This window comes from Bufo bufo, chromosome 2, assembly GCF_905171765.1.
Source record: "Bufo bufo chromosome 2, aBufBuf1.1, whole genome shotgun sequence".
Classification (NCBI taxonomy): Eukaryota; Metazoa; Chordata; class Amphibia; order Anura; family Bufonidae; genus Bufo; species Bufo bufo.
In genome coordinates this window covers 276857848-276870007 of record NC_053390.1, presented here as the reverse complement: position 1 = coordinate 276870007, position 12160 = coordinate 276857848, and the positions used below count along the sequence as shown (strand labels likewise).

The window sequence follows — 12160 nt, the reverse complement described above, 5'->3', positions numbered from 1 at the left end:
ATTATCCATTGCCTCTTAAATGATTTCATTCTGTGTTGCAGGACTGTCCGTTCATAGTGTGCATGACTTACGCCTTCCATACACCAGACAAGCTCTGCTTCATTTTGGATCTGATGAATGGTAAGAAGGGATTTTCTGTGTTGTGTTTCTCACCCCATGATGTAGTTTCCATCAGAACAAAATGTGGAGTGCTCGAGTTAGGGGATTCCTCTGTGGTGTAATGAGCGAAAAGCCGGACTCAGGAGTTATCATAGTTTTATAAGAATTCCCTATAGAGATTCCAGATGTGCAAGTAAGGGCGAGATGTATCTTCAGGCCGCAAACTCTCAGGACGCACAAGCCAGTTTCCCCTTGTCCATAGACCGTGGTGTCGCCTATCTACAGGGCTGGAGTTTGAATACAGTGAAGATATAGACATATCAGTGGTGGACTGGATATTGGGAGTTGTCAGGAAAAGCACATGGGAACACATTAAAGACCTGATACATACATAGCTTTTCTGCCTCGACATTTAGAGAATTAGGCACACTGCTCTATATGTTTTGGAATGCAAAAAGAAGATATTTAACATTTATAACTACGGCTTTTAGTGGAGCGAAGTCCTTTTATAGGTTGCATGGAGTATAGTACTGTCCAGTGTACTATATAAAATAGGACCTATGACCTCTCCTAACTGCTCGCATCCCTCTTTTAATAGAAATTCTGGAGCATGTATTCCTCATCTCTTGAGCATCCTATGACTCTATGATGTGCTAAAAGTTATGAATGAATTGCCAGCAGTTTGCAGTGAAGGTCCAGATAGGTGTTACCAGTTGGGGGGGGGTGTCCCTGCACAGTCTGACATTGCCCAATCTGTGCTGCCAGTGTAAGGCTCCATTCACACGTCCGTGGTGTGTTGCGGACCCGCAAATTGCGGATCCGCAACACACCCGCCCGGCACCCCTATAGAAATGCCTATTCTTGTCCGCAAGCTGCGGACAAGAATAGGACATGTTCTATCTTTTGCTGAGCTGCGGACCCGAAGATCGGGGCCGCGCTCCGCAAATGCAGACGCGGATAGCACACTGTGTGCTGTCCGCATCCATTCCGTCCCCATAGAAAATGAATGGGTCCGCACCTGTTCCGCAAAATTGCGGACCCATTTGCGGACGTGTGAATGGAGCCTTACACTGTGCAGGGACACCGCACCCCCCAACTGGTAACACCCATCTGGACCTTCCGTGCAAACTGCTAGCAATTCATCCATAACTTTTAGAAGGAATAAGAAGAGAACACACACACATTTATAGGATTAGATTTCTTGAGGAATGTAAGTAAACAGCTGAGGAGAGGTTACAGGTCCTCTGTAAAAGATTTGTTTGATGCTTGTTGGTCTTTCCTGTAGTATCAAATGACCTGTAAAAGGGTTGAGTTATTTCTATAGAATTTCACATAAAAAACAAAACCATTTTTCTTCAGTAATGTTTCATAATTTTGTATAACTTTCCCCTAACACTGCTGGTATGGTACTGTAAGGATTTCCATCATGGCCTTCATCTGTAGTTGCTGTATGTAGCATTGCTGTGTGGCTGCTGCTAGCCACCCACTGTATACAGAAGGATAGCCAATCTGTGGCCATTACTGCCAAGGAACCATGATAACTTCACAGATAGACCGTGCTCTGCATTGTTCTATACATGTTAAGTACATGTTCGTATGTGACCAAAGACACCTCGTCATCTTTTCTGGCTTATTTGTATGTTGGTAAAAAGCCTCCACTAGCTGATCTATACAGATGGGACTGTGCAGGTGTCCTAATATACATTGTGTCCTAGAGATTACCATAGCGTGTAAAGGCTGTATCTAAAAAGGTAAACTCCACTGTTAGAGGACCTCAGACGCATTCTCCATGTAATACCAATTCTGAAGCATCTATTCTTATGGCTCTGTTGTGCCACTTCTGTATTATTCCTGCTGCCAGCAGTCTGCAGTAAAGGTACTTCTGGGTGTTACCAGTAGCTGGTATGTCTGACTCCCCCACTGGTAACACCTTTACTCCAAGCTGCAGGTAATTCATTCAGAACTTCTAGCAGGAATAATAAAGGAATGTCACAACACAGAGTCATACTGTTGTTACACAAGGAATGCATGTAGGTCCTCTTTAACAGTGGAGTTTACAGCTGATACCGCGCACCACACACTGAATAGAATAGGCTATACTCGTCTAGGTTAACCTTGACTTGCAGGCAGAGGAGACAGTTTGTCTCTCCCACAAAGACAATGACTACATTTAATCAGAACAGTCATTTTTTTCAAGGAGGCAATTTGAAGGGCATTATGCAATTATAGGAAAAAAAATAGTATTTGGTTTTAGAAATGCAGGCGATTGCTTCATGTGTGTCACAATGACTGGCATTCATTAACCTCTGTGTGCCAAGCTGTTTGTATGCTAACTGGAATCGGATATTACAAGATCTCCCAATATTGTCATATCTTCATACTTTCCTTTACTTTTAGCACAATGCCATATTGAACAGTCTGTCTGTCATGCCTTTCAAGTCTAGAGATATGAAGCCAGTGACCTAGATTACCTTGCCCGTTCAAGTTCTGCTTTTTTCACTTAAAGGGGTATTCCTCAGAATAGATCATCAGTATCTGATCGGTGGCGGTCCAACACCCAGGACCCCCGCCGATCAGCTCTTTAAGAAGGCAGTGTCTCTCACATAAGCGCTGCTGCCATCTCTCAGCTTTCCCTAGGCCAGGGACGACACGTGGATGGGGATGAGCTGCGATACAAAGCACAACCACTATGCAATATGTGGCGCTGTACTTGGTAAGCTGTGAGAAAGCAGCAGCACTCACTGGAGCGCCGGGCCTTCTCAAACAGCTGATTGGCGGGGTCCAGGGTGTCGAACCCCCACCGATCAGATACTGATGAATATCCAGAGGATAAGTGGCATATTCTTATACATTGCCGGCTGCTCAGTCCCATTCGGTGCAACGTTCGTCTGCGTTCTCTCTCTCCTGAATGCTCATAAAGCTGACTTTCCTTTTGAGTTAGAGAGGACCTGTGTGTTTTAGTAACTACTTGCATCCCCCATGTAGTAATATTCTGGACATCTATTGTAATGACTCATAACTTTTAGCCAGAGTAATAAAGGAATGACACATCACAGAGTCAAGAATAGATGCTCCAGAACTGTTATTACATGGGGAATGCAAGTAGTTAGAGAGGTGACTGGTCCTCTTCAGGATTATTTTGTTTAGTCATAAAGATGTCAGCTTAGATTTGCCTTCAGGAGACCAGAGAGGCGGATACAAATCGAGCTGTCGGAGAACTTTTCTGACAGATTTCACACTGAATGGTACTAAGCATGCTGCAATGTATGAAAATACATGTTGCAGAAAACAAACGGAGCAAGTTTATAATAAAAAAGTAAAAGCCAGTAATGTGAAATAAAAAAGTCGCCCCAAAGGTGTCCATAGTCTTTAAAGGGTCACTGTACTTTCAGTAAACTTTGGATATGTCATAGGGCTCATGCACACGTTTAGTGAACTTGTGTTTTCAAGTTCGGCGTACAAGGTTGGGGTTATCTTAGAATTCCATTATGGATTCCGCTACCACGGACCATAAGTTATGGTCCGTGGTAGCAGAATCCATAACAGAATTCTTAGATAACCCGAACCTTGTATGCCGAACTTGAAAGCACAAGTTCACTCAACACTACAAACAACCGTACCCTGTTTTGCAGTCCACAAATTGTGGATCTGCAAAACACAGATACCGGTCGTGTGCTGTATGGACAAGAATAGGAAATATTCTATCTTTTTTTTTTGCAGGTGCCACGGAACGGACATGCGGATGTGTACAGCACACTGTGTGCTCTCCGCATCTTTTGCAGCCACATTGAAGTGAATGGGTCCACATCCAACCCGCACAAAATGCAAATCGGATGCTGAAAAAAAATTACCATCATGTGAATGAGACCATAGGGACATATCAAAAGTTTTCATTGGTAGGGGTCTGAATGCTGAGACTGCACAGTGTCTCTGGAATGAGGGGAGAGAAGCGCTGGCTTCATGTTTTCTGCAGGATCTCACACAGCGAAGAGAAAGAGAGTGTTATGCGAGATCAACGGGGGTCTCGGTGCTCAGACCCCCACAAATCAAAACTTTTGATATTTTCCTATGACATGTCAAAAGTTTACAGAAAGTAGAGTGATCCTTTAAGCTGTTGCAGGCAGTGCTGGCCAATTCCTATTACGATTTAGATTTCCCACCTATTTGAGGATCTAGGGAGGAGGTGTTGCTGGGTATAAGAGACGTGTAATGGTTTGTAGATAGCTATAGATGTATTTATATGTGCACGGACACACACCTTGTATAGCGCAGCCCTCAGATTTTGTATCTTGTCTACAAATAGATTTCTCTAGCAGACTCTTTGATGATTGATTCAACACATTGTTCTCTGTCTTCTTGATTACAGGTGGGGATTTGCACTACCACCTGTCACAACATGGTGTCTTTTCTGAGAAGGAAATGAGGTTTTATGCTGCTGAAATTATTTTGGGCTTGGAACACATGCACAATCGCTTTGTGGTGTACAGAGACTTGAAGGTAGAAATTTACTAAATTTTATAGCGATGACCATGAATGTTTGCTTTCGTAAGCATAGTGACGCAGTAGAACGCAGGCCACGTGCTTCGTTTATTTTTTTTTTACTGCATTAAACAGTACTGACCCTTCTTCTGTGGCTGAAGGCTGTATGTGGGGCAGTTTTGTGTCAGCTGCCGGTTCGTGCCAGAGTCTAAGATGACGTCCAAGCAGAGACTCAACTGGGATACTGATATATTTGTTTCTTACCTTGCAATTAATATGTTGTCCAGCCTTCTTCTCAATATCTTTGTCCAAATCCACCACTGGTCATTGGATAAGACTACAAGAAACCACCAATATACAAAGATCCTTTCAGCTTGTGGTTGCTGTTTGGATAACAAACGCATTATTTGCTCTTGTTGTGCCCTCTTCTCTTTTTCAGCTTTTTTTCTTAAGCTCACCAGCTGTGTGGCATAGGTTTTTATTACAGTAGTAACAATCTGAACTCCTTAAAATCTAACTGCTGTTTTACGATGCCATTCTGAAGGCCAGAAATCCCTCAGGGAGTTCCGCTGGATACATCCCAGGGCCTGTCAACTGTTCCAGTGAAACCGTATGCCCTGAAAGTCAGCCATCTTAGATCTGTCCCGTCTCTAAAAACAGCGTGGCATTTCTCAGAGATGTTATCCGAAAAACCTGTTAAGGAAGGACTCCCAGAAAACAATTGCATTCTCTAACCTGCTAGAAAGGTACAGTATCTCACATAAGTGAGTACATCCCTTACATTCCATCTTTTCATGGGACAACACTGAAGATCTGACACTTTGATACAATGTAAAGCAGTCAGTGTACAGCTTGTATGGCAGTGTAAATGTGGTGTGCCCTCAAAATAACCCAACACACAGCCATTATTGTCTAAAGTGCTGGCAACAAAAGCACTAGAGTACACCCCTAAGTGAAAATGGCCAAATTGTGCTCAATTAGCCATTTTCCCTCCCAGGTGTCATGTGACTCATTAGTGTTACAAGGTCTCAGGTGTGAATGGGCAGCAGGTGTGTTAAATTTGGTGTTATCGCTTTCACACTATCTCATACTGGTCACTGGAAGTTCAACATGGCACCTCATGGCAAAGAACTCTCTGAGAATAGGAAAAAAGAATTGTAGCTGTACATAACGATGGCCTAGGCTATAAGAAGATTGCCAACACCCTGAAACTGAGCTGCAGCACGGTGGCCAAGACCATACAGTGGCTTAACAAGACCGGTTCCACTCAGAACAGGCCTCACCAGGGTCGACAAAAGAATTTGAGTTTACGTGCTCAGCGTCATATCCAGAGGTTGTCTTTTCAAAATAGATGTATGATTTCTGCCAGCATTGCTGCAGGGGGGGGGGGGGGCAGCCTGTCAGTGCCCAGACCATACGCCGTACACTACATCAAATTGGTCTGCATGACTGTCACCTCAGAAGGAAGCTTCTTCTAAAGATGATGCACAAGAAAGCCTGCAAACCATACAAGCCGGCTAAGGGCATGGATTATTGGAACCATGTCCTGTGGTCTGATGAGACCAAGATAAACTTAATTGGTTCAGATGGTTTCAAGCGTGTGTGGTGGCAACCAGATGAGGAGTACAAAGACAAGTGTGTCTTGCCTACAGTCAAGCATGGTGGTGGGAGTGTCATGGTTTGGGGCTGCAACAGTGCTCCGGCTGTGGGGAGCTACAGTTCATTGAGGGAACCATGAATTCCAACATGCAATGTGACATACTGAAGCAAAGTATTCCAACATGATAATGACCCCAAACATAGCTCCAGTACGACCACTGTCTTGCTAAAGAAACTGAGGGTAAAGGTGCTGGACTGGCCAGGCATGTCTCAAGACCTAAACCCTATTGAGCATCTGTGGAGTATCCCCAAATGGAAGGTAGAGGAGTGCAAGGTCTATTAGAAAAATAGCTCTAAAGTGCCATTTTGAGCCTTAGCAACGCTCCTCTGTCTTCTGTTTACAGTGTTAGCAAGTCTCCACTGTTATGTAAACAGGAGCGTTGCTAAGGCTCAAAATGGGCCACTTTAGAGCTATTTTTCTAATAGAAATGTATGATTTCAGTAATTAAAGTATATTACAAAAATGGTCAGCATCACATTACACAAATAAAAATAGAATGGCAGTTACACTTTAAGGCAGTGCTGGAAAATAATGGTGGCCACACAAAATATTGACACTTAGGCCACTTATACTTAGGGGTGTACTCACTTCTGTTGCCAGCAGTTTAGATGTTAATGGCTCTGAGTTATTTTGAGGGCACACCAAATGTACAGTTATACAAGCTGTACACTGACTGCTTTACATTGTATCAAAGTGTCATATCTTCAGTGTTTCATGAAAAGATAAAATATTTACCAAAATGTGAGGGGTGAGATACTGTACATGATGTAATGTGTAGTAAATGTAATCTTCTTACCAGTGTCTATTTGTGAGCTATCCCCTCCCTTCTGCTTCTCAGCTGTGTCATGTGACCAGCAATCAGACTTTCCAAATAACACAGCATCTTATGTGTGGACAGGAAGTCAGTTTTTCTATGTATTCCTATGGGAGCCTCACTCTGTCTCATAGGAATGAATAGAGACGTAACTGACTTCCTGTCCTGTGTCAGTTGGAGATCAGAGAGTTGGTCACATGACACCACTCAGGACCAGAAGGGAGGTTATAACTCACAAATACAGTCACTGATGAGAAGATTACATCATGCACCTTTCTAACAGGTCAGAGAATAAAAATATTTAGTGGGAGTGCTTCTTTAACTACATTTCTTATAAATGGATGAAAATGATGATATTGTCCATGGGGCCAGACTCTCCTTATCTAGCTGCTTGCCATAGAGCCGTCCAGAGTATTCCTGTAGCTAAAGAAAAAACTTGGATCTGTATTTTTTTAGCCTTGAGTATCTGGGAGACTTGGCCAACATTGATTATGTGGAAGATATCATCTCTGTGATATCGCAGACTCTGCATCTACTAGTGCAGCATGGTAACCCATGTGTGATTAGAGGTTTATAGTGGAGGCACATGGAAAGATGATCTGCAAGCATTGTTCAGTGCCAGTTGGCGCTATAGCCACTGAGATCTCAGGCATCAGAGCTTTCTTAGGTTGCGTTACGCTTTATTCTTCAATAGGGTTTGAAGATTTACTTATCAGGAGAGTTACTATTAATTTAAAAGAATTTTATTTATTTAGTCTCGAGAAAAGACGTCTAAGGGGGGAGATGATTAACCTGTACAAATATATAAATGAGCCATACAAAGAAAATTGTACAAAAGAAATTGTGTAAAGCTGATCCTGTAAAATCCTCTCAAAAGACAAGGGGCACTGCCTCTGTCAGGAAAAGAGAAAATTCGGTCTCAGAGACATCAAAGCTTCTTTACTGTAAGAACTGTGAATCTGTGGAATAGTCTACCTCTGGACGTGGTCACAGCAGGAACAGTGGACAGTTTTAAAAAGGGTTTAGATGAATTGTTAAAAGTAAAAGACATTAATGCTTATGAAAATGTGTAGAAATCTGTATCTCACTACCTTTTTCTAAAATTTACATCCCCACCTAACCCTTGGTTGAACTTTATGAACTTGCCTTTTTTTCAACCGTATTAACGATGTAACACTACTCATAAGAAAAGGGAAAGAAGTTACTTAGAGGGGTTTTCTGGGATTATTATGGTTTTAACAAATATGCTTAGGTAGTTGCTTACCTCATGTACATATTCCCCATGCTTTTTTTCAATTTAGACACACTTTTTTTTTTTACCATATAAACAAATTACTCTGGTTTATTTACATCCTGTATGCAGCACTTCCTGTTGCTGTATCCAACCAAGCCCATGATGCACTTCTCCTTCCTCTGCCACAGCTTCAGGAACCCCCAGCTAGTTTATAGCTCCTCCCACCCAGCTAGTTACAGACACGTCCATGGACATATCACAGGAAATGAGAAAGAGCTGCATGGTCATGTTACCAGAGCCCAGAACAGAAGATAGAAGTGATGAAGGTGAACATAATACATTACAACCTTACAGCAACCTTCATAAAGGATTACTTTAAAGGATGTTGATGCAAACCAGCGAACCTCTTTAAGGCCACATTCATATGATTGCCATGTACAGATTCTACATGAAAATCAGCAACACATTTCAGTGCAATGCTAGTGAATGAGGTATTCTAAAAAGTAACCCATTAGAAAACGGGTAAAATTCTCCACATGTAGTTTGTGGGAATTGTTCTGCTAATTGGCCGTGAGTTTTCGGGCGATTTGTAGCAAAATCTTCTGGGGAAAAAATCCCTTTAATCGACATCTGTAGCAATAACAGCAGTGTGTGGTTATAGAACCTGCCGCTGGCTGCACACTGCTTACAATCACTGGGTTTGTCCCTTTGGTATAATTCTGAGCTAGGTGACAATTGCTTCCATAATGGTTTTGTCAGTAAAGTTGAGATCTTAACCTCCTCAGGACCGCCGTACGCAGGATTGCGTCTTTGCGGCGGCCCTGCTCTTCTGGGTGGACGCGCCGGCGCGTCCTCTCGCGAGACGCGAGATTTCCTGTGAACGCGCGCACACAGGCGCGCGCGCTCACAGGAACGGAAGGTAAGAGAGTTGATCTCCAGCCTGCCAGCGGCGATCGGGATTTTTTAACCCCTAACAGGTATATTAGAAGCTGTTTTGATAACAGCGTCTAATATACCTGCTACCTGGTCCTCTGGTGGTCCCCTTTGTTTGGATCGACCACCAGAGGACACAGGTAGCTCAGTAAAGTAGCACCAAGCACCACTACACTACACTACACCCCCCCCCCCCCCCCGTCACTTATTAACCCCTTATTAGCCCCTGATCACCCCATATAGACTCCCTGATCACCCCCCTGTCATTGATTACCCCCCTGTCATTGATTACCCCCCCTGTCATTGATCAACCCCCTGTAAAGCTCCATTCAGACGTCCGCATGATTTTTACGGATCCACTGATAGATGGTTCGGATCCGCAAAACGCATCCGGACGTCTGAATGAAGCCTTACACGGGCGTGATCAATGACTGTGGTGATCACCCCATATAGACTCCCTGATCACCCCCCTGTCATTGATTACCCCCCTGTAAAGCTCCATTCAGATGTCCGCATGATTTTTACGGATGCACTGATAGATGGATCGGATCCGCAAAACGCATCCGGACGTCTGAATGAAGCCTTACAGGGGCATGATCAATGACTGTGGTTATCACCCCATATAGACTCCCTGATCACCCCCCTGTCATTGATTACCCCCCTGTAAAGCTCCATTCAGATGTCCGCATGATTTTTACGGATGCACTGATAGATGGATCGGATCCGCAAAACGCATCCGGACGTCTGAATGAAGCCTTACAGGGGCATGATCAATGACTGTGCTGATCACCCCATATAGACTCCCTGATCACCCCCCTGTCATTGATTACCCCCCTGTAAAGCTCCATTCAGATGTCCGCATGATTTTTACGGATCCACTGATAGATGGATCGGATCCGCAAAACGCATCCGGACGTCTGAATAAAGCCTTACAGGGGCATGATCAATGACTGTGGTTATCACCCCATATAGACTCCCTGATCACCCCCCTGTCATTGATCACCCCCCCTGTCATTGATTACCCCCCTGTAAAGCTCCATTCAGATGTCCGCATGATTTTTACGGATGCACTGATAGATGGATCGGATCCGCAAAACGCATACGGACGTCTGAATGAAGCCTTACAGGGGCATGATCAATGACTGTGGTTATCACCCCATATAGACTCCCTGATCACCCCCCCTGTCATTGATTACCCCCCTGTAAAGCTCCATTCAGATGTCCGCATGATTTTTACGGATGCACTGATAGATGGATCGGATCCGCAAAACGCATACGGACGTCTGAATGAAGCCTTACACGGGCGTGATCAATGACTGTGGTTATCACCCCATATAGACTCCCTGATCACCCCCCTGTCATTGATCACCCCCCTGTCATTGATCACCCCCCTGTCATTGATCACCCCCCCCCCCTGTCATTGATCACCCCCCCTGTCATTGATCACCCCCCCCCCCCCTGTCATTGATCACCCCCCCCCTGTCATTGATCACCCCCCCCTGTCATTGATCACCCCCCTGTAAGGCTCCATTCAGACATTTTTTTGGCCCAGGTTAGCGGAATTATTTTTTTTTTTTTCTTACAAAGTCTCATATTCCACTAACTTGTGTCAAAAAATAAAATCTCACATGAACTCACCATACCCCTCACGGAATCCAAATGCGTAAAATTTTTTAGACATTTATATTCCAGACTTCTTCTCACGCTTTAGGGCCCCTAGAATGCCAGGGCAGTATAAATACCCCACATGTGACCCCATTTCGGAAAGAAGACACCCCCAGGTATTCCGTGAGGGGCATATTGAGTCCATGAAAGATTGAAATTTTTGTCCCAAGTTAGCGGAACGGGAGACTTTGTGAGAAAAAAATTAAAAATATCAATTTCCGCTAACTTGTGCCAAAAAAAAAAAAATTCTATGAACTCGCCATGCCCCTCATTGAATACCTTGGGGTGTCTTCTTTCCAAAATGGGGTCACATGTGGGGTATTTATACTGCCCTGGCATTCTAGGGGCCCCAAAGCGTGAGAAGAAGTCTGGTATCCAAATGTCTAAAAATGCCCTCCTAAAAGGAATTTGGGCACCTTTGCGCATCTAGGCTGCAAAAAAGTGTCACACATCTGGTATCGCCGTACTCAGGAGAAGTTGAGGAATGTGTTTTGGGGTGTCATTTTACATATACCCATGCTGGGTGAGATAAATATCTTGGTCAAATGCCAACTTTGTATAAAAAAATGGGAAAAGTTGTCTTTTGCCAAGATATTTCTCTCACCCAGCAAGGGTATATGTAAAATGACACCCCAAAACACATTCCCCAACTTCTCCTGAATACGGCGATACCACATGTGTGACATTTTTTTGCAGCCTAGGTGGGCAAAGGGGCCCATATTCCAAAGAGCACCTTTAGGATTTCACAGGTCATTTACCTACTTACCACACATTAGGGCCCCTGGAAAATGCCAGGGCAGTATAACTACCCCACAAGTGACCCCATTTTTGAAAGAAGACACCCCAAGGTATTCCGTGAGGGGCATGGCGAGTTCCTAGAATTTTTTATTTTTTGTCACAAGTTAGTGGAAAATGCTGATTTTTTTTTTTTTTTTCATACAAAGTCTCATATTCCACTAACTTGTGACAAAAAATAAAAACTTCCATGAACTCACTATGCCCATCAGCGAATACCTTGGGGTCTCTTCTTTCCAAAATGGGGTCACTTGTGGGGTAGTTATACTGCCCTGGCATTCTAGGGGCCCAAATGTGTGGTAAGGAGTTTGAAATCAAATTCTGTAAAAAATGACCTGTGAAATCCGAAAGGTGCTCTTTGGAATATGGGCCCCTTTGCCCACCTAGGCTGCAAAAAAGTGTCACACATCTGGTATCTCCGTACTCAGGAGAAGTTGGGGAATGTGTTTTGGGGTGTCATTTTACATATACCCATGCTGGG

General features: G+C 43.8%; 1 protein-coding gene across 2 annotated transcripts in view; it reads left to right on the top strand.

Annotated features, from left to right (window-relative positions):
- GRK3 (G protein-coupled receptor kinase 3) overlaps positions 1 to 12160 on the top strand; it is a 323566-nt gene that overhangs the window by 265431 nt on the left and 45975 nt on the right. For both annotated transcript variants that reach the window (XM_040416568.1, XM_040416567.1), the window contains exons 10-11: positions 42 to 120; positions 4466 to 4596. In XM_040416568.1, coding sequence (XP_040272502.1) covers positions 42 to 120; positions 4466 to 4596 — 210 coding nt within the window. The remainder of the gene's footprint in view (positions 1 to 41; positions 121 to 4465; positions 4597 to 12160) is intronic.